We start from the raw sequence: 23,648 nt of genomic DNA, 5'->3' as shown, positions 1-23,648 counted from the left end.
ATTATCCACGTATATTCTATATCCATTCTAACAAAGCTGCAGTTAATATAAGAGGTTTTAGAAAATAAGAAGCTGCCTTGTTTTTAGGCTGCTGAATACTGCAGCTGTTATAAAAGCCGCGCAATATAAATTAATTTTCCTGTTCATAAGTTTCCTCAAAAGCTTTATTATTAAGATATTTCTGCATTGTAAATCCAAAGAACCCGTACACTATAAATGTGTTTTTAAATAAGAGCAAAGTAAGACGACCTTTTGTCTTATTACAATATTTTGTGTAAAGTTCAATACTAGAATGGATGTAGAATATACGTGGATATTTTGACAGGGAAAATGGTGTCGTCAATATAGGTTACTAACATGGAATCTATTCATTGGTAAATTCGTTCATCTAGAAGGAGGGGAAGGGATGGGGTAAAGGGGGAGGATAAGGGGTGTAGTTATTTTAGACCCCTTCGAGTTTCACTTTTATAGAGAACATGAAAATTGGGTGTAATATCAAAGTAATAACAAATCCTTCGTTAGAAAAATAGATGTTCTTTCTAAAATTGTTTTTAAGTTTTATAAAACTCATAGTGATGCATTGTTATAAAACAGGGATGTCAACATCCATAAAAGTGAAGCTCTGAAACGCTATGTCAGACGAACATTTACTTTTGGAGTGTGTTAGTGTGGTAGGGTGAAGCATTTCAACCCTACAACGCGAGTTCGATTCAAAAGAGCCCCTAGCCTTAAGGATTCTATCAATAAGGAACTACAAGTAGTTACTGTTAAGGAGATATATTTGAACTGAAATTAACTGAATGCACATACAACAAAGTTAATAACTTATATACAAAATAGATTACAAATGGGTTAGGTAGAGAAGGGTGTGGGGGAGATGGGGGGAAGCCCCATCCAGGTGAGCAGTAGAGTGGTAGGCTCCCGTAGGGGGTAAGGTAGACGTCTCCGGGAAAAGGGTAGGTTGCTGGGGGCACAAAGTGGAGAGGGGCAGCGCCCCTCCCATTATCAGCGGTGTATAAGTTGACCGCCGTCTCTGATGTGCGCACAATGGCCAAAAATGGGCTGGGTAGAATTGTGATAAGCTGGGGATTAGCGTCTGGGTGTTATTTGGTAAACACGGAGCATCGCATACTCTGGAAAAGGCTTGTCCGTATGCCGCCTACCACATTAGAACTGAATATACAAAATATAAATAAGTTTTGACAAAATTATACGGAAATTTGTTGCAAAACTTCTTAAGTCATTTTCAGGACTTAATTATAGAGATGCTTCGCTTAAAATATTGTACCTTATTTTAATAGGAATCAGTTCTCTAAAAATCTGATCAATCTTATGATTATATCGCATAAAAAATTGTTGTTAAAACAGTTAAAAAATCAACATGTTTGAAAGTTTGAAATCGATAGGACAATTCTAACAGGCATAAATTAACCAATACAGCTATCCATTACTGACGTACGGACGGACGTACGGACCGACCCTAATCATAGAAAAGCTTTGCTTTTAAAATGAATTATTTTCCACTATTTATTTTCTCTAAGTTATAATAATAATTATATCCTAAGAAATTTTACAAAACATTTATATAGAATATTGATATGATAAATGGTACATTAAAGTTTTAAGTGTATTTTTAATACTTTGTATAAAGAGGTTATTAGGATTTTGAGTATTTTATACTACTTTATGATTAATAAATATGTAAATTTTTCAATTAAATTTTAGCAGTTATTGATGTTTTAACTAAATTAAGTAATGCTAAAAACTAACTAAATGTAATGAAATAATATAAATATAATAAAATGGTAGAAAAAGTTCTAAAAACTAGAAAGATTGAGTAGAAATATCACAGATATGTAAATTTTACTAAATAATCACGTTTTGGCCTCAAAAATAAATTCAAAGGTATGTACCGCACTTAAAGAATAGTACAAATTTCTAAATCCTAATGAGGTCCAAATTTCCTAAAATGTCTAAAAACTAAAACTTAAAATACATAAATAAAATATGGTGTAATAAAATGAAAGCAGATTTTCATTAAATTCAAGTTAATATTGTATTTTATACATCTTATTTTGATTAAATGTAGGAAATTTTATTTCTGTTAAACAGAATGATTATCATCTTATAAATATTTAAAATCTAAATCACATATAAATCAATAGTAAGGCTTTAGGTAAAAAAACTAAATTATTGTAGATAAATTGATTGAATAGTTACAAATAAATTTAAGGTTTTTCATGTCTTATATGATTGATTTGGTCCATCAATTGAATTATACAGGTGAATGAATATTTCCAGTCAATTAGCAAAAGTAGGTTACAGTTTCAATAGCCGGTATCCGGTCGGATATTGAAAATGGCCGGATATCCGGCTCAACCCTAGATAATACCAAGTAACTTAGATATGCTTCTTACAAAACTCGACACAAGGTGCAGGAAGATATTTGTGAAGGTCTGTCTCAGGCAACAACTTTTCTCGGTTTATTACATTGGCGGATAAACATTTTAGGCTGATATTCTAAAAGCATTAGTAGAAATTTATTCAAATTCTGAACAAATGATAGTTACTTAATTAAATAGTAGTTAATAATATGGATGACAATATCCATAAGCAGCGAAGCAATAAAAATCATGGATGAAAATACGGATTTTAATCAGATGTTCAGTGGTCATAAATCAAGAATAAATTTATTTGATTGGAAAAAAATCACCAAACCTTTTAGATTTGTTTTATATGTTTTATTTTTATAATTGTGTAGCATGATTGACAGACCGATGGACCAAATAATTTCAATAAGTAATCTTCATAAAAAAATCAGCTATCTATCTTTAATAGCAGCCCGTGAAAATCACAATTCTTCAATAAGGATACGATTCGACGGACATACAGACAGTCAAGTGAAATATAGAGTAGTTCAGCTACTAAAAAAAAGCCCATAGAAATCTTCATTATTATTTCACTATTACTGCATTATTTTCTATTTATTTAATTTCTACTATTTTCCTGCATGACGTTAGCCTTAATTGCATGTGTCTTCATTATATCCAGAGCTGTAATACCCCTTCAGTTGTTTGATAATCAAATATTTTTATAAATAGTTCAGGAAGATAATTGATTAAAGATCTTTTGAAATGTATTTGTTTGAAAAGAGTGAAAATGATCGAAAAACTATAAAGTAAATTATAGTAAATTCAATAATAATTTGGAAATGAAAAAGAAATATTTCCTTTTTTTACCAAATTGTATAAACGTTCCAAATAATAAGATAGTAGGATTTGTCATACGCTGCGTTCTTATAGGTCCAATTTCTTGATTTGTGATCTAGTTCTACTGTATTAATTATATTTAATTATCATGCCTAGAGTCAGGGAGGTCAACATGAGAGCCACGGGATAAGAGGGCTTTCAACACTTTCTCCTTGTAGTTGGCCTAAAAATTATGTTATATAGGTAAAGTTTCAGACCTTTTAAAAAATATTTTGAAAAAATGTAGCTGTCTATGTCATGTCAGATGTCAGTTCTTTTGGCCTACCTGTTCTATTGACGTAAGGAAATACCCTATATCCCATCTCTTCTCTAGAGGGTTTCTTTCCCCTTTCCTTTTCCCTCTACTCTGACGTCAATAGAATAGGTAGGCCAAAAGCAATGACATCTATCCCAATTTTCCTAAGGCACTAGACACGCCTCTTGAAAAAATATCCAAATATCAAGCCAATCTTTTTTTGTTTTATATAATGTTAACAATTTCAAAGAAATCTTACTTTGTAGGCTGCAACATGAAGAGGTGTTTGTTTGGACTCATTTCTGAAAAGAATATACATTTATTGAGAATCATGGATCTTAAAGGATAAGACAATGGAAGATAAGTTAATGAACATCCCTTACAACGATAAACAAAATTACCCCTTGGATTGAAATATTGGTTAAAAAATTTTGACATTATTAAATAACCTGAAACATTTTATTAAATTATCCAAAGCTAAGTTTTTAGTATATTAAAATGTCGTTATAAAATTTTGGGTACCTAAAGGGTGAGCAAAAAAAATGCGTAGATTTTAAAAATTCCAATTGCGCGGCTTGTGTTAATAGTAGAAAAATGTTACGCATACAATAAAGTTAGAGAATAGAGGGAGCAAGGGTACATGACTATATAGAACTATCGCAAAGACCTATCAACACAATCTCATTGCTCAAGAAATTTGACAGCTTAGACCGAAAAATGGCTGAGTTTTATACAGGGTTTTTCATTTTTAGAAACAATGCCATAACTACAAAATTTATCATGTATTTGTGTTTGTCCTTTAGAAATAATGCATATATCTTAAAATTAATAAAGTAAAAAAACAATTTTGGCATTGTCAAAAAATTATAAAATTGTAAAAATCTGGATAATAATTTCATTACAAGCTGTCTTGAGTACAATCATTTCGGAAAGTAGACATTATTATACAATTTTTTATAATAACAATATAAAAGTTCATGTTAACAGCATTATAGATTAAATTTGTTTTTAAAAACATATTTCTTTTTTGGGGAGGCTTTTAAATCTTAATCTTAGTACTTTATAGATAACTTTCTTCCTTACAACTTTCCTATATATTTTAACTGTCCGTAGCAATGTGAACTGAACCAGTGCGCAGGTCTGTTTATATGTTATATTTAGTAGCGAAGCTACTCTATAATTCACTTTGTCTATTCATTAGTCAGTCCAGATTTTTTTTCAATGAATTTGTAATTAAAATTATTCTTTATTTGCCTTTTATAAAAGGATTTTACATCCTGATAAATATATGTGAATTATTTCAAATTGTAGCTCATTTATAACACTATACATGCTATACTCTGCTTTTACAGCTACCAAATAAATGTAATTATTTTAAATTCCTGAAGATCATAAAAATCTGTAAATTGCTATATACAGTTTCAAATTTTATTCAATAAATCAACTGATTTTTGAAAGACATATTTGTTAAATGTTGCTACACTTGATGTAATCATCCTTGTTAGAATGTACTATAGTATTTATAACACAGTACAAATAATAATAAAACAGGCTTTGCTTACAAAACTCAAACACATCATGGAAACACATTTGAAAAGATAGCATTGATTTTAAATGATAAATATGCTCTAAATTTTTACAAAAACTAGGCAAAACATTTATTTTTTGTCGTTGATAACAATATCTTATTCTTATAGTCTTAATATTTAATCAGCCAGCCCCTTCACTGCTTGGAGGTGCATGTCGTCAGGCCAGAGGAAGCCGCGGCTTGTAGGAAATATATATATTATATTATTATTATTATTATATTTACAAATAGTTTTACACTAAAATCTTTTGATTTAATTGTTTTAACTCTTGTACATTAGGTCACGTGACTTTAATTAATAATAAAGGTCCCCCAAATCCTTATACCAAAATGTTTGGTGATTTTGATTAATTAGTAAAGTTCCTTCAAACCTTATTCCAATGACAGCTTATGAGCTTTCTAGCAGCTAAGTGAGAAAGCAAAATTTCTTCTGATAAACAACTTTCTGCAATTTCAAATCTTTGAATAGGGAAAATGGTTTCATAGCTATTTATCACTCTATATATATTACTTTAATACGCATACCATTAGAACCGATAAGAATTATATTTTTTGAAAATATAAGAACGATTCCTCTGCTACGTATAGTTAGGGAGCTACATGTTAAAATGTCCCAACTGACCTAAAACTTCACTTGCGAGTAAATTTTGGGACATTTTACCATCTAGCTCCTAGATTATTTGTAGCACAGGAACCGTTCTTATATTTCCAAAATATACAGTTCATAGCGGTTCTAACGGTATGCGTAAAATTTTTCTACCATTAACACAAGCCACGCAATTTGAATTTCAAAAATGTACGCACGTCTTTTTGCAAGAATTATTGTCTAATATTTACTAATATACTCGCAAGTCAAGTTTTAAGTCAGTTGGGACATTTTAACACGTAGCTCCCTAACTATACGTAGCAGAGGAATCGTTCTTATATTTCCAAAAACTAGACTTCTTATCGGTTCTAATGGCATGCGTAACATTTTTCTACTATTAACACAAGCCGCGCAATTTGAATTTTAAAAATCTACGCATTTTTTTTTGCTCACCCTTTATCTAATTTACAGTACACTGTCCCCTCCCTCCCTGTTTCCCTAAAAACTTAAGATGTACCTTTCATGAATATCATAACCACAATAAATGAGATAATTGACAACATTAGCATTGGGGAAGAGGTTGATTTCTTTGCTATCTGCCTCTGAGCTACCACTCCTAAAAATTGTACGGTATCAAATGCTTTGCTTTAGTCTAACTGTTGTAAATTAAATTATTTCGTATATGGTATACAAGAAACGATAATTGAGAATAGTTATTTATCGCATCGTATTATAGACAGCTTTCCATGGATATTAAAATGAAAAATCATTAGATTAAAAGCAGTTTTGTTAACAGCGAGGGCTATCAAAACTGGTTTTAATTTATATTCTATTAATCTATTATTTCTGCCTTTAGTAACATATTAGCCTTGAGATAAGGAAATTACAAGTTTATAGACGCGTGGAAAAATAATATTTTAAAATTGACTCAAATAAGACGTAAAAAGCTAAAAAAAATGATTAGTACAATAATGTATTTATGTATAAAAGTATAGATGTATAATCTAAATAACAACTGGCCAAAGTGTTGGGGACACTTATCCTCTGCAAGCAAATTGCTTCTTGTTCTTTTGGAGGGGCTCGGCTGTGTTTATATTTCCGACGCTATTAGCTGATTTTAAAGACCCAATTAAAATTCGTTACAGGGTTCCCACATAGCTTGTGCCCCCTCTATTATTTTACTTTATTTATACGGTACAATAAATTTAGTTAGTTACCTAATGGAAAGATGGGATGAAACAGCCATATGAAGCAAAGAGTCGCCGCTCGAAGAGGTCACGCCTGAAAAAAGAAGCATGTTAAAATCGTCCTTGTATGGAGATTCCTGTTATGATAAGGTATACATTTTGAAGAGTAAAAACTCTAACTATAAATGTAACCAATTTGACAAGTGATAATTCTTAGGACAAATGAAACAATCTATAACACAAAGTAGTACGATGTCTGTCTGTCTGAAGCTTAAGATCTTAGTAACCACAAAACCGATTGGGCTCTACTCTTCAGTATACAATAAAATAGTAATGTTTTTTTGTGTCAGTAGCTTAAGATTTAAGAAATATTTGAGTTTTACATTTCAGGAAAGCTTTACATCAGTCTTGAGATTGTTTTAGGCTATTTTATTTTAGATTTAAGCATTATGATTGTTGGATTTTCTTACTTAACTCCTTAAATAAGAGCCTTTAGATTATAGGTGGCCTTAAAAATGTAAATGTTATTACCTATTGTTTTAGCATGTCTAACTAATCTATACACTTCTCCTTTCTCTTCAGCGCTCTTTGCCAGACGCAGAAGTAGATAAACTATAATCAAAAATAGTATCAGTTGCTATAACAGGAATTTAGATGGTAACTCCCCCCCCCCCCCCCCCCGACCAATCCTTTATACTTGCCTAACTCCTGTTAAGGCCCTAACCCCACGGAGAATAACAGTACCCAATCTAACCTAACCTGACCTCAAGTCAATATGAGAACGAAATTCTACCTTCTACCTAACATTAAATTTATTTTCAAATATAATGGAGGGGTGTTATGTTCTCTGAGAATTTTGACGAAAAACACCGGTTAGAAAAAGAAAAGCTCGCCCCAAGCTTACATAAATTAAAGTCTTTATGTATTAGGTCAAAAGTGTCACTTTCTAGTTATAGAGCAGATTGACAAGTAACAATTTACCTAGATGAAGCCAGGAATTCAAAACCATATCCCAATTTTCTAACTGTGTCATAAACCTATAAAAATATCATAGTAAACAAGAACATTCATTTTTCTTTGGAAAGTTGACTTCATAGGTACTATCCCCCCAAAAGTTATGAACCTTTCCAGGACCTAAGAGAAGCTTTAAATGGAAAACCAACCAAAATTTAATGATCTGACTATGGTCTTTGGTATAACATGAAATTCTTACTTTGGAATAACTCTGGTTAGCTCCATGCCAAGTTTGAGTCCAGCTTTAATGCACCTTCAAAAAAATTATTCATTATATTTTAGATTATGAAAAACCTAAAATTCAGGGACCATAAAAGAGGGGGGAGGGGGTGGAGTGATCGAAGACTCCATGTGACATTTTAGTTTAATAGTTAATTGAGAATTTTGGTTGGCATAAAATATCAAAAGAATAAAAGACTCCTTTAAAAGTTGAAAGCGAGACTTGACAATATTTTTGCGTCGTAAAACAATTTCTATACACTTTAGGTAATTAATCTAATTAAAATATATAATCATATAAAAAATTACTTACTTTGTAGTATTAGCAACATCTTTGAATTCTAATTCCCGTTGATTTTGATTGTCTTCCTAAACATTTATTTTTAATCTTACATTATGTTATATCTTAAGTAGGACGATTAATTTTGTATCGAATATTAGGCAAACTATTGTAAATGAATCACTGAATATGATAGTTAGGCTACTACAAAAAAAAACTAACAGAAGAACACAAGCGCCTTGTAAAGAAACTTTGCTAACATTACAGTTTAAAAATGGATGTTTGTTAAAATTAGAATTTATAAACATAATGCACAATGTTCAACAATGTCATACTTCAAAAGTTATGCTTTACGGTTGAAATATAAATTTCATATGTTTGTACTCTTTGTAATGATCTCCCCCCCCCCCCTAATAAGGTACTCCATTAATTCTTATCCCAAGGGCGAAAAAATAAACTATTAATGGTAACAATAAAAAATCCTCCAAAATAAACTTTTTTTCAAATGAGCTATTTTACTCTAAAAACATATATACGTATATCATGTAACGCTATTCTGATCATTATGTAAAGCATAATTTGATTAACACACAAAACTTAAAAATAATTCTTTCAGATTGACGTGAAATACTAAATAGTATGTCAAAGTTATTTGAACTTACTAATGACAAAATAATACTCCATACAACTAAATTATGCCGTAACATTTATTTTTAAAGCTTTTACCTTAAGAAAATGGTCGTGCAATTAAAAGGTTGAATGTCTGTAATATTCTTTATTTTCTTTTTATAAATCTAACCTTTATAAACATATTAATGTACAGTTGAATTACTGCCCTAAAAATAGAATTGAAATAAATGTATTATTACATTCTTAAGGTGAATTTTAGAATTAAAAGAACCAACAAAAAATATATGGTCTCACTTGAAAAGTTCACAAAAAATAAGATGTTTATACTTTATGTGCCTAATGACGTCATACAATACAAATGACCAATGATAGGCCGATACACTGACTAAATTACCAATGACAGTCCAGTATACATTTAATTTTTAATTTGACCAATGAGGGCCAATTTGATGTCATTTCTAAGGCACTATAAATAAAGAGCTTCAAAACTAATTAATGATTTGTATAAAGTTGCTACTTACCTAATAGTAAATGCTGTATCACTGCTAAGAAGAGTTTCTTTCTGAATTTTCAGTTCTAAGGCGTAGTTCCATAATACTGAATATAAATACACATCCAATGTTTTGTTCAAGTCTTACTAACAAAAAAATATAAATCTAATAGTATATGGGCGAAAAGGTTTTTTTTCATATTTGTTAGTATCTAAATATTTATTTATCTTATGTTAAGGTTATTATCATCGTAATTACTCATTAAATAGACAAAATCCAAGTCTGTCTGTTAACTTCTATTAGAACAAATCAGCATAGATGGGTCATTTGTATAATTATAAATGTAAATTGCTAAAATCATACTCGTTTTTGATTACTATTTAGCAGACAATGCCCTTAACCACTTAGCATTAAAGACATTGCAAGGGTTTTTATGTTATCATACTTATGGACATACTTGTATTTGCTTTGCCTATGAATTAATAATTATTTATATATCTAGTAATAAGATTAAGCATATTATATCATGATAATCTTAATGGAAAAGAACATTCAACATAAATAATAACATCAATTACAGAAGTTTATAATAATATTTGTTGTTTTATCTCTAACTATATCTCTTTAACTATATTAATTTTTTTCTATCTATTTATAGTGTATGTTTTGCTATGTATATGTATGACTTTACATATTTAAAAAAAATATGTCCTAAAAAATCCTCTTAATATTTATTTTAAAAATCTATTAAACTTTGAACTTTATGATTTTATTGTCAGTATCAACTGAACAACTAAATAATGTCCCTCCCAAACACAGTGTATTACTTATAAAATTTGTAAAATTTTAAATAATATATATATATATACCTATCTATCTACAAATCTATCTATACATCTATCTATGTATACCTATACAGTCTTTAAATTCTCCATTATCAGCATGACCAGCCCCAGCGTACATATAACGGAATATTGTGTCTTTGTGGTCGCTTCCTGTAAAAAAAAAATAATTCATAAAAATTAATTTTACTTTTCCCACCTTACAATAATTACATTTACAGAAATTAACAAAAAAGCTATTTTGTACAGGGATTGTCATATTAAAGTAATATAACAAAACAAATAGGTTATTCATTTCTCAAATCTAAAGAAATAGAGCGTTTGTTCGGTTCAGAGATTTTAAGCAACAATCACAGTCAACTATTTTGTAGATTGATTACCCTAAAATAATATAAAATTTAATTATTTACCTAATATTCTTTCGGTAATAACCAAAGCTTGTAGTTTTAACTAAAATATAAAAATATTCTTTATTTAGGACAAACATAAAAATTATTATTGTATAAAATAGTAATCTTCTTGGTTAATCTTAATCTTATTTTTTTATAAAACACATTCTTAAGAAAAGTAATTTAACCTCCAAATAGTGATAATTTTTTTAACCTAGTAAAAGTGTCTGACTCTGATTATGACGTAAAAAAAATTAGCCAATGAGAGGCCACTATAAATTTTACCATTGGTCAATTACTGTGTATACTGGCCTCTCATTGGCTAATTTTTTTACGTCATAATCAGAGTCATACACTTTTACTAGGTTCTATTTTTTTCAAAAAAGTTTGAACTTTCTTTGTTTGAACTAACAAATAAATATCATATGAAAGATCTCCAAAGTTTTCAAGCCTAATATTGAAAATTAATGTCAATAACTGGACAACGAAAAGTACCTGATGTACATCAGTAGAAAATACATCTAGCTCGCCACGAGTACAAAACTCTTGTACTCTAAGTACAGGGTGGAATCCTAAATCATGAGATTTTCAAAAATATTTGAACGGTATGGTAGAGTCCTCCTACCAATAAAAAAAGTCTATGAATGTGATACTTCATGATATATCAAATACTATTAGAGTACAACACTAGAGGGAGAAAGTGTTAAAAAACTGTATCTCCCCATCGCAACAACCTTTCTATTGGGTCATTGAAAATCAACCAATGGTGTCGCTTATTTTAACACAGCCAAGTAGCAGAAAATAATTTAGAAGAAGACGAAAGAGGTCTTTGAAAAACGAAGGGAGGTAGTTGTCTGTACATAAATTTGTACTATAGATCTGTTCAAATACCTATTAGTTATTTATTAAATACAAATTCAGTTGGTCTTAAATTTCTATTAAATCTTTAAAATAAGTAAAAATTAGCTACCTAAGTAATGTTTTGGTACAGGAACATCACCATTATTTCTTATATCAGCAGCTTTCCTAAATAAATAAGAAGTTTTTTTAGATAACTATATAAATCTAAACTCATAATATTCTATCTTTTGATCTGCGAAAATGTTTTGATTACATAAAAGCTTACATGATACATAAAGTAAAAAGTACAGATAAAGTTTTAAAAAAACAGACAAAAAAGTACAAGAAAATAACTAACTCTTTTTGTTACTTGCAAAGCTTCTATTCAACTGTACTTTGTAGTTTTTTCTGTCTTAAGGTCAAGAATATATATTCTGCTTGTGCCTGATTGTAGAAGAAAAATAAAATATTACAGAAATTAGGATATATATGTATAAATATTGTTCTATCTTGCCTCTTTAGTGATATATCAAAAACTATATAAAAATATTTTAGGGTAACTCTTAATACAAATAAATATCACGGAACTACAGGGTTAGTTGTCTGATGGTTGTTAAAAGCTGACCTCCATAGAAAGATGGCAGTACCCATATCCTGCATGTCCAACAAGAATGTAGCCCCCAGAAGCTCGAACATGTTGCACACTTTTGGCAGAATCTAAATAAAACAAGAATGATCACTTACAATATGGAGAAGCATATAAAAATCACAAAAAGTACAGTTTTTTCTTCATAATATACACTAATTTTTGGGTTGATTAGTAACTTTAAAATTATATGAATAGGACTATTTTTAAAAAATTATAATCAATTACATTATAGGGCTAAATATTATAGTATTTCTTATTCTAGCCTAATAGTAAAGGTTTCCTAAGTTTTTAGTTTTTCATATTCTAGCCTAGTAGTTAGGGTTTCCTAAGTAATACATATTTTATATCTATTTAAGTCTAAGGAAACTATAACTCCTACGATAGACTAGGAAACTTTTTTATGATTTGTTTATTGCATGGTATAAATTAAGTTCTTTGGGTGTGATTTTTTCATAAATTCTACATGAAAAAACGCATAAGCGACCGACAAACAAACAAATAAAACTTGTAGATACGCTTTGCTACTTTAAGATACGCTTACCATTACCGTGCTAGTATTTATCTTTTCAATAAGATAATTAAATACGAGTAGGGCTCCTTTTATGCACGCTGTTTGGAAGGCGTCGTCCCCATACTTGGTTACTTTCCATGGGTCTGCTCCATATTCTAGATAGATAGATAGATAGATAGACAATCAATAATACATAGTAGTACGATGTCTGTCTGTCTGTCTGTCTGTCTGTCCGTCCGTCCGTCTGAAGCTTAAGATCTCGGTAACCACTGAACCGATCGGATTCTACTCTTGAGGGTATATACCTATTGGTCCTGTGGTGGTTTTAAGCTATTTTCTTGGGGGTAGGGACACCCCTAACCCCCCCAAAAACAAAAAAATCACCCCCTTATTTTTTATTTTGCTCTGATACAGGGTGCCGCAGGCTGCCAAAAATATTTTTTATTCCAGCATTTATTTTGAATGAAAGAATAGCAACATTCTCTCACTAAAAACAATAAATATTAATTTTTTTATCACCTCTTGGGGCAAAGCCCCTAGAGGCTAGGGGCGAAGCCGCTAGTGTTATTTAAAATAACATCCATAAGCGCAAAAAAAGTTATAGATGGACTTATGGACCTAGACACTTATTGTCTTTTGATCATATTCATGATCGATAGACAGACGGACAAAGTAAGTTGGAAAAGGGAATCCACACAACAATTTCCAGCCGTCTATCTTGAAGAGACATCTAGAAATTTCACTTATTCTCTCTCTTACAGACGGAAATTTATGCAGATAATAAGATATTACCCATTAATATTTTAACAGTCTCAAGTCTCCCCTCCTGTACAGCGTAGTGTAAAGCTGTTTTTCTTTGGACGTCATCTAAAAAATATAAAAGGTTGCCTTACTGCTTTAATTATCAGGTTAGGTTAGGTTATATTGGGTACTGTACCACTATATGTATAGACCCAGCAGGAGTTATGAATAAATACCCACCCCCTTAAAGAAAAGCATTCCTTTATGTTTGAAATTCAAAATCAAACATAATGTCCTAAGAATTAAAAAAGGGGGAATGACATGATATTCAAATAAAATTAAATTAAGAATTGTTTTAACTGAAAAAAAGAAGCTCTTTATAGTACTTATAAAAAAAATGACGTCATACAATACTAATTACCAATGATAGGCCAAAACACAGACTAAATCACCAATAACAGGCCAGTTTAAATTTTAATTGAATAATGTCAGGACAGTATGCCGTCATTTTTTATAGGCACTATTTAAAAGTTTATTAACATGTGAGCCATGCCAAGCGAGTCTACTCTACACAAACAATTACTCACCTGCGTCCACAAAAGCGCCATGTTCAAGGAGATATCTACATAAGGGGGGAGATTGAACACTGTTTATCAGGCATGTTCCTAAAACAAATATAAATATAACAGATCTATAGTGTAGATTAATATACAGATAACTACCTCCCTTCCTTTTTCAAAGACCTCATTCGTCAGCTACCAAATTATTTCCTGATACTTGGCTGTGTTAATACACACCACACCATTAACCCCAATTGAAAGTGGGCACAAGAACAGTGCAATGGGGAGATACAGTTATTTAACCCTTTCCCTCGCTTGTGTTTGACTCTAATATAAAAATAGTTAATTAGTAAGGAAGCTAAAACAAACCGATAAGACTAAATAGTTTTAAAGGCTTACATTTGAAGTTAAAAAACCTTATTCTGCTAAATACTAAAGTAGGCATGCAGATAATCAAATTATATATTATTTTTATTAACTCACAAAACAATGCTCCGGAAAAAGGTCTCTTGCTTTATCTCTATAATAATTAGTTGTTATTAAAATTAAGATAATCCAGCTCCACTAGCTAAGCTTCAATTATTAAATCTTATTGGCGCCTTTTTATTATTTGCTTACCTCCATAATGATTAGGTTTCTGAATGTCAGCCCCCGCCTCCACTAGTGCCCTGATTATTTCCATATGACTAAATAGAAAACATCATGATTATAAAAAAACATTATAGTTTCTATTATTTAGTTTAGGGTAAGTCCAATTGTATAGGATAGTGACCCACTTTGTAATTTCATGGCCCTCTTTAAATGAAGGGATCTTAAGGAATATGACAATGGACGATAATATGATGAAAACCAAGACCCAATTACGATGAACAAAATAACCCCTTCTGGTGATTAAATAATTGATGTATTACAGTATCGACACTAAATGTCCAAATCAAGTGAACAAATGAGAGATTGTGTTGATTTAATAGGTGTCTAGTGAGTACCCATATAATTTGCAGTTAAATTACCCCTCTCTTTATGATAAAATGTTATAAGATAAAAGTATTAATGGGAAGAGTCCCTTTCGTAACATCGCCACAAAAGGGGCAATTCGTCGTATTTTTAAAATGGCTTTTTATAGGTTATTTTAGGTTAAGTTAGGTTATATTGGGTTAGGTGATTGCCCCACAGGGTTAGGTAATTGGCCCCGCAGGGTTAGAGCCCCCCGCAGGGGCTAGAAATAAGAGAAAAGCTATTGTGACAAATACGGAGAATCGCCCCTTAAGGTGCGATGTTACGAAATGGACCATACCCGTATTAATAATTGACGTTTTACTGTAAAAAAGATATTCTAATTTTTCTCCTGTCGATAATTTCCTATTCGAGTACATTTTAACTACATTCCTTGTAATCTACCAACAAAATTTTACCTGGTTTGTAGACCAGGGCGTACAATATAGCAGGCAGAACGCAGTGGGGTTGAACCTGAACCAATATATCATGTTTAGTGATTTATTAACAATCTAATATCTCAGGAATACGTGTTTGTAGAGCCCAATCAAGTACTAAAGTTTGAAGTCTAAGAATAACACTGTCAATTACACTTACATACAAGCAATTTTATAAATAAAAGAAATATTTACAATGCAATATATTATACTAGCGGCTTCGCCCCTAGCCTCTAGGGGCTTTTTCCCAAAAAGGTTTGATCAACCTAATTTTTCATATTTTATATTTATATTTTTTTTTTTTTGGGGGGGGGGTATTTTTCATTTTTTGGGGGGGTTGGGGGTGTCCCACCCCCCAGGAAAATAGCTTAAAACCATCACAGGACCAGTAGGTATATTCCCTAAAGAGTAGAGCCCAATCGGTTCAGTGGTTACTGATATCTTAAGCTTCAGACGGACAGACAGACATCGTTCTACTTTGTATTATAGATAAGATACATATTTTATGTATTCATTAAAGTTTTTTCCTTCTTTTTCAATAAAAATTACAAAAGAAATAATTATTGACATGTTTTTTGCATTTGGCATATGTAAATAGTTCTGATAATGCATATTTTATTGAGATAGCGAAGCTACTCTACCCTTACGTATGTCTGTCCGTCTGTACTTCTGTCCGTAAGACATACTTTGAAGGATTTTCTCGGCTCCTATGTAAGATAGACGGCTAAAATTTCTTGTCAACTATTACATCATTATGACGCACATTTTATCAATCATCTTTTGGTTTCTTTGATTTATAAATATCTTCTTAATATGTTTCTTTGTTTTTCTGTTTGTTTTGTACACATATCTTAGTATTTTTGTGCTTCGCTACTTATGGATGTTGTCATCCTTGTAAATAAAAATATTATAAGTTCAGCTTAAACTTACTTGGGGAAGGTCCATCCGTACGTTAATAATACACAAATACATCCTATTACTAAGGGAAAAGAAGAAGAATTAAAGTTGACCTGTATCCGAAACAGAATTAACGTCAGCGTTGTACTTCAGCAAAACTTTCACCACACTAAAAATATTTTTAGAAAATCAAGAAGTATATTTAAACTTTACAATATAATAAACAAGAATGAAAACATTATAAAAACATAGTTTACAAATTAACAAATTAATGTTTTCTTTTAAATTAGAATCTTTAATCTTTCGAAAATAAAATTTGTCAAATTTTAAAATATTATTTATAGGCAGGAGTGAATTTTCTATAATATCAAGGAGAAAAAAAATCAAAATAAGGAAATGTTCTACATTTTTACCATTTAATTTCAGAAAAGAAATATTCATAGAAGGTTGAGGGGAAAGACATTCATCTAGGTTGGAAAATATACAAGAATACATTTTTTTTTGTATGTCATTTATTTGATTTAAAAATAAAATGTTTTAACGAAAAGAAAACCTGTGCATAAATTAAACAGGATCATGAATGAAAACAAGTTAGCGGGTGTCGTCGAATTTTCATCATAGCTTTAAATTTTATTATTTGTTAGTTTAGGTTAGGGAAATGTTAATGATTACCCCGCTGGGTTAGACCTCCCCCCTCCCCAGTGGCTAGATATAAAAGAAAAGCTACTATGAAAATTCGACTACACCCGCTACTTCGTTTTCTTTCCATGTTTCATTAAAATGAAATCAATGAATTACCTAAGTCTTCCTGAAACTGCAGCACACCAAAGCGGAGTCACACTATGGCTAACTCCCTCCTCCGCTACCTAAAAACATAAAATTTTTCAAAACTTTATTTTGAAGAAATCAGATTTAATTTTCATAATGTACAACTACTTTTTTAAGGGATTACATATCTGTAAATATCAAAGAATCTAACACAAGGCAATAAAAAATATTCCTAGAAATGGGTTTACGAGCCTTAACATATCTTCATAAAATTCTTAGCCATTGATTGGTATTTTAAAAAATTTATATAATTATATTTCATTTTCATGCCAGACAGACATGTTGTTACTTTATACACTCTAAAAGCATAATCATTAATAATAATTTTACCTCGTATAGACCTTTCTGTTCCATATCTGCGTTACACCTAAATTTAATAATTTACTTAACTTTAGACTCTTATGCATTTTATACTTTAAGCTAGTAATCCCCTCCAAAGAGAAAGCTCCCCTCCCCATCAAAAAAACTAAAACTTTGATTTTCAAATTAATTCATTCATTAAACGATTACATTTTTTTAGAATCATCCTTAATTTATAAATATGCATATTAAACACAGTTTACATAATCTAACCTAAAAAAGGACGTCTTATGCTTTATTTCATATTACCTAGGAATGCTATTTTATGTCTATTATTTTTTTCCTTCAATAATGCAGCTGCACAATGGTAGCCAGCCCAGGGAGTAAGGGAGGGGACAATGGGCAATTAATTCAATATAAGAGTTATTAAAGAAAGGGCATGAAATCCAGTTTAATCCAATAAATTTGTAGGAAATTATAAAGGGATTGTTAATTGAATAATAGATTTCCATAGCGTCATGTAAAGTGAAATCACAACTTGTTTTTGATGAAATATATTGAGGTTTTTTGGTGTGATTTTTATATTAAAAGATTATTGGACCCGGCCAGCTGCTAGCAAGAATATGACTGCCCCTTTTTATACTGTTTATTTCCCTTGCCCCTTGCCCCCACCTCCCTTCTCCCTTCTCACCGTCTGCTACATTCCAAACTAACACAACGAGTGTTTATTTCCCTTGCACCCACTTCCCTTATCCCTTCTCCCCGTCTGCAATATTCAAAACATACATAACGAGTAGCGGCATTTCATGCGCAAGTCCCCAAACTCAGTCAGAAACTGCTAAATTCTCTCACATTCCCTTTAAGCCAGTCCCCAAAGTCTGAGACTCCTAAAAATTGAATATTCGATCCATTGTCCCCTCCCTTACTCCCTGTAGCCAGCCAGATCGTAAATATAGAATAGCCTTTAACTCTAAGATTGTATGATTAAAACTTTTAATATCGGGAAGCCGCGCCTCAGCCGCGCATAAGCCTCAGTTTTAAACCTGCTTGTGAGCAGAAAAAGAAATTTCAGAAAGAAGGATTATCTGCTAAAGAGCAGTTTTATACATCCAGCTGAATTTTATAGTGATAGAATGAAGATTTCACTGAGGCTTACACGCGGCTTACGCGCGGCTTCCGAACCCTGATTAAAAGTTTTATTTATGTTTAATTACCTGGTAATAAGATATTCAGCAACTTCAGCTGATCCATTTTTACAGGCCAGGAACAATGGTGCACATCCATCCAGGGTTTTACTAAAATCAAATTATATGTGTGTGTAGGTCAATTGAGATCTTATAAATGGCTAGACAAATCACTAAACAATTTTCAGTGTTGGTCTAATTATTATTTTCAAAGGGATTCTTCACCCTTTCTAAAATAAATGCTAAGGGATAACCGCTCCCCCTAAAACAGCCCCATTTGGACAGTAAGAAATCCAAACATTTTATATGATAGAAAAAAATAAGCAAATCAATTACATTTTTGATTAAAAATAATAGGAGCACAAAGCCATAGTGAAAAATTTATCAAGCTCTAAGAGGTGTTACAGATACGTTTAATGAAAAACGAATCTCTATACTTTTAGAGTAGCTTCGCTAACGAGTGCTTATTTTATATATTACCTAACAACGTCAATTCTATCTTCTTTCTCAAATTCTTCAATCTTTCTCCTAAAAAAATGTTCATGTACTTTTTTTAGTACTTTTTTTCCCAAACAATCAAAAAAAACCGCTAAAATCATTGATATTGGTTATGTCAAATAGATATAATTTTAAATATCAAATTTACTATTGCATTTAAAGGAGGAGATATTATCCTATTTATAGTTTGGTTTAGTTTGAGCTGTAAGAATACAATCAAACGCTTTGTTTAAATCAAGATGTATAAAATAGTAATACTAACCTAATATTATCAGATAATCTTGACCCAGGGGCGGATAGCTGACACTCCTGCCATTTATAAACATTCAATACATCCAAACGTGTAAATTAAAGAGTTGCCACTCAATTTGTAAGTTTTGTGTCATTCATTTTGAGATTTTTCGTGTTTTGTGTAGTAAATTTGAATTGAATTTTTATACATACTAAGTCGTCTGATGAAATAATAAAATAAATACAGTATATTAACAAACATAAAAGCATGGATTTGTGATTTCATTAAGATCTTCTAAATGGCTGAAACAATAGCTTTTCAATTAAGGAGAAGAATTTATTTGTTTTGTTTTTTGGATCAATCGCATGTTATTGAAGGAACAAATGTATTATATTTATAGGTATCGCAACTTCTATCTAATTAGAGTATGTCTGTATGAAGTGTTTATTGCATTAAAGTGTTTTCCTGGACAAGAGATGTGAACACATTCTGTTTGAGGCCAGATTTATCTGTATAACCTATAATAAATTAAAACAAAATTATTTAATTTGAGAGAAAAAAATAATTTTGGTATTTCAGCTATTTTGGGGGTTTTGTCTCAATGAGAGTATTACCGACCTTTTCATGGTACATGCAAAAGAAACAAAAAAATGACATGAAACTTACATAAATCTATAAAAGATTATTATATACAGCCAACTACCTCCCTTTCTTTTTCAATGACCATTTTCGTTTACTTCTAAATTATTTTCTGCTACTTGGCTGTGTTAATATAAGCGACACCATTGGTTGATATTGAATGACCCAATAGAAAGATTGCACAAGGTTGATGCGATGGGGAGATACAGTCACTTAACCCTTTATCCCTCTAGTGTTTAAATCTAATACTAGATATTAGAACTATATAGAAAACAACAACAATTGTGTCCATAAGTAGCTCAGTAATTAATATGATTTTTAAAAATTTCATAAAAAACTGTAACACAAAAAAAAATTTATAAAGAATTTTTATATTAGTGCTTCATATGTGTATGTGTTAGCATTATGAAATAACAAACAGACATAACAACTAACACAAACTGCTTAAAGAGTAGCTTCCTAATAAAACACCACTTAAATTTACATTGCAATGTGATTACAAAACGCATTAACACATGAACTTTTTACATACTTTTTTCCCCAAATAAAAAGTGACCCACATAACTAATATTGCTTTTTTGCGGTTTTGCAGTTTGTAAATTTATTTGATTGTATAACAATTTATTTGTATTGTAGCGTGAAGCGTGATTTTAATTGATACAAAAGAGACAATAAAACCAGTAGTGGTATTTCATTTTAAAAAGAACTATTTAAATCCAACTGCTATACAAAATTTTGTTATTTTAAATTTGTTTAGGGATGATTACACAACATTTTAGATTTTCTTTTGCTCATTCAAATTTTATTCAAGAAGTATTCAAATTTTCTTCAATTATGCTTTTCAACTTTTAAAAAATAAGTATCTTCAAGACTTACATTTAGAAATGTAATTTCCCAAAATCAATCGGAAATTTTATGAAGCATCCCTAAAATCAAGACTGAAATGCGGGATCTTAAGATACAGCTAGAACACTGCTATATATAATAGGATTACTTATTGTTTGATAATAAAATAAAAATAATAATTTTTGTTTTCTTCATTTTTATCTACCGTTTGTAACCGTTTGCGGTCTTGTAAAAAATGTATTCTTTGTGTTTGGATGTGTTGTAATGAAAGATCTCTCTAACAGTTTGACCGATATGACTCTCCTTTAAAGCGAAACCAGTAGTTCCTGGGAGAGTTTTTAACTTTTAGCAGTTACCCTCACTCTCAAAAGAGAAATTAGAACGTAAAAATAAGTTAAAACATACATGTTTTATAAATGCGTTATATAAACAATGTGATTTAAAGAAAAAAAATGTATTAGGTGTTAATGAACAGTTATGTAAGAAAATTCAAATAGTTACGCATTTTAAAGTATTTGAATTGGAATTTTTAAATGCTTTTTCGACTCAAAAATATGACGCATCTAAAAGTTTCATGATTAAGACGATTTTAGAATGTAAAAAAATATGTATATTGAATACGTTCATCCCCCCATAAAATGTCTGTCTGTCTGTTCCAAAAATATATTGCTAACTACTGGACCTATATGGTTTTCTTTGAAGACGAAGAAAGTCCAACAAAAAGTCAGCATGTTACGTCATAAAAACGAGGGATTTTTTAGGGGTTTTCTTTTCCACTCCTCATCCCTTATTTTTATGACGTCATTGAGGGACTTTCTTCGTTTCCTTTTCCTTTATAGAGAAGGTGGTAATAGGTCCAGCCACTAAATTTGTCTATATTGGGTTAGGGTCTCTTTCGCAAAATTACAATATAAAAAATATGATGGATAGTTGAACCACCGACTTCATTCTTTTTTGAGGCCTCTAGATGCATCTAGGGGCGCAGCTTCTAGCTAAATATTCAAATACATATTGTGAATATGTATCAAATATAGTGGATTTGTATATGCTATTTTAAACAAACTATTATATAAATAAATTCTATAAAAATTCAGTTGGTAATTTTTTTCCTTTACATTGAAAATATAACTTATTCAAGGAATTTATATTAAAAAAGTAAACATATTAGCTTTTAAATATATACAAGAATTAAAATATTTAAAAGTAAATTTTACCTGTGATTCTCATTTTGATAATTTTGTTTTAACTTTTACTTCTTCTTTTAATAAAATCTTTAATATGTTATTCTTATTTTAAAATAACTTTGTAATCATTTTATTAATTCACAGAGAACTTTAATTTTTTTGTTTTATTGTTCTTTTAACTTTAATAAAGCTTTTGATTCGATTCGGTCAGATGATTATGAGTAACTGATTTTACCGGGTGCGTGCGCTATTTCTCATTTAGCGCGAAAATGCGTTTTTAAAACACACTTTTAGTGCCCCACTTCCCTATTGTAGGGAAAGGGCTAGTTAACTCAAGGCTAACCCGCGCAGCTACTACCTCAAAGAGGCGCGTTTAGCCTTCCACTTGACTGTATATCACAGTGTAACCTTCCCCAACGGGATCACAAGTGAAAGTGAGATGAAATCAGCTGTTTTTTTGTTGTTGCTGCGTTGAATAAAGAAAATGCGCTGATTTCCCGGGTTTTACGCTCCAAAACTGTCACCCCACACCGCATGTTCTGTTTGTTAGAGAAGATCAACACAGTTTTCGGCGCCCCCAATTCCGAACCCCCCCTCCCCTCCCCCTGTTACGAATTACTTTTAAACTCTTTTTTTTTGTGTGTGAAAAAGAGAAAGTGGGATATGTACTCTTCCTTATTTATTTCAATATTAGATTTAGGAATAATAGACTAATATTTTTCCCTTTACCAAAGTACATATTTTTAAAACTCACTAAAGATTGATTGAAGTTTAAACTAAAAGGACGATTCTTCCAAAGAAAATGAATTGTATAGAAAAATATTGGAATAAATGATAACATAATGAAAAAAACATGACAAGCATGGGCAAACAAAAAATACAGAATATTCCTTTACTATTATAAAAAGCATACAAGATAAAATCAATCTTATTAGACGTTCACTCAAAGCCCAAAAATAATGGACTTAAAAGTGTATTAAACTGTATATAAGACATTTGCGAATATATTGATACCATTAATTTGCCTCTTAGATAGAAAAAAGTATGTGTTTTTAATATTTTTCTCTTGCTTCAAATCAAATTTCAAATTTGAGTCACCAAAAATGCTAAACTAATTTTTGCTCTAGAAGAATCAATTTTTGGAGTTAGAAAGTGCTTAATACCTCATTTTAATCGCCTGGCATTGCTTTATAATATACAGATAATGACTTGGTTGTTTATAGAACAGCTGATTAAAAAATCGAGGTTTTGTGATAAACCCACTTTTGTTGTTGCTTCATAAATGATATTTTTTTCCCCAATTTTTTTGGCTGTAAAGAAGCTTTATATATTCATATAACATCCACCTAAATTTGACTTTTGGTATTATCACCAGAGGGAATTGAATTTTGGAAAGAAAATATCAACTTATATTTTACACTGCTATGCAAAAAAATTTATATTATAAAAAAGAGAATTATTTAACGCTTCTATAGGTATGTTTATCATTTTTCTAGGCTAAATATAACTATAATTACACCATTTTAAAGTTAGACATCATAACATATTAACACAATTATTGAATCGGTCTGTATTATTA

At 30.6% G+C, this 23,648-nt stretch overlaps 1 protein-coding gene across 2 annotated transcripts; it reads right to left on the bottom strand.

Moving 5' to 3' along the window:
* Positions 1-1,513: 1,513 nt before the first annotated feature.
* On the bottom strand, positions 1,514-22,298 carry LOC145323856 (protein fem-1 homolog A-like). Of its 2 annotated transcripts, none has more exons than XM_080166438.1 (30): positions 22,100-22,298; positions 19,869-19,918; positions 19,431-19,480; positions 19,151-19,198; positions 18,701-18,781; positions 17,517-17,553; positions 17,157-17,224; positions 16,472-16,527; positions 15,444-15,498; positions 14,650-14,717; positions 14,059-14,136; positions 13,523-13,597; positions 12,761-12,885; positions 12,196-12,287; positions 11,701-11,756; positions 11,226-11,302; positions 10,752-10,791; positions 10,411-10,494; positions 9,530-9,605; positions 9,178-9,214; positions 8,412-8,467; positions 8,079-8,132; positions 7,847-7,902; positions 7,397-7,477; positions 6,896-6,959; positions 6,196-6,294; positions 3,764-3,806; positions 3,362-3,432; positions 3,009-3,064; positions 1,514-2,522 (listed from the first exon to the last, which is right to left on the bottom strand). In XM_080166438.1, exons 1-30 carry the CDS (start codon positions 22,110-22,112, stop codon positions 2,401-2,403), a joined length of 1,968 nt encoding a protein of 655 aa, XP_080022564.1. In that variant the 5' UTR covers positions 22,113-22,298; the 3' UTR covers positions 1,514-2,400. The 2 variants fall into 2 exon arrangements, with proteins under 2 accessions (XP_080022564.1, XP_080022565.1); XM_080166439.1 differs by having other exon boundaries at positions 12,767-12,885.
* Positions 22,299-23,648: the final 1,350 nt, after the last annotated feature.

Source organism: Acartia tonsa, chromosome 7 (assembly GCF_053477335.1).
Source record: "Acartia tonsa isolate MP-2025a chromosome 7, ASM5347733v1, whole genome shotgun sequence".
In the NCBI taxonomy this organism is placed as follows: Eukaryota; Metazoa; Arthropoda; class Copepoda; order Calanoida; family Acartiidae; genus Acartia; species Acartia tonsa.
The sequence above is the reverse complement of the archived record's forward strand: the minus strand, read 5'-3'. Positions and strand labels throughout refer to the sequence as shown.

Excerpts from the sequence above, each read along its gene's own strand:
- LOC145323856 (XM_080166438.1), bottom strand. Across the intron at positions 15,499-16,471 it reads TAATTCTGTTTCGGATACAG|GTTCAACCCCACTGCGTTCT; the intron begins GTCAACTTTAAT and ends ATATTGGTTCAG. Across the intron at positions 2,523-3,008 it reads AATTAAGGCTAACGTCATGC|AGAATATCAGCCTAAAATGT; the intron begins AGGAAAATAGTA and ends ACTAATGCTTTT.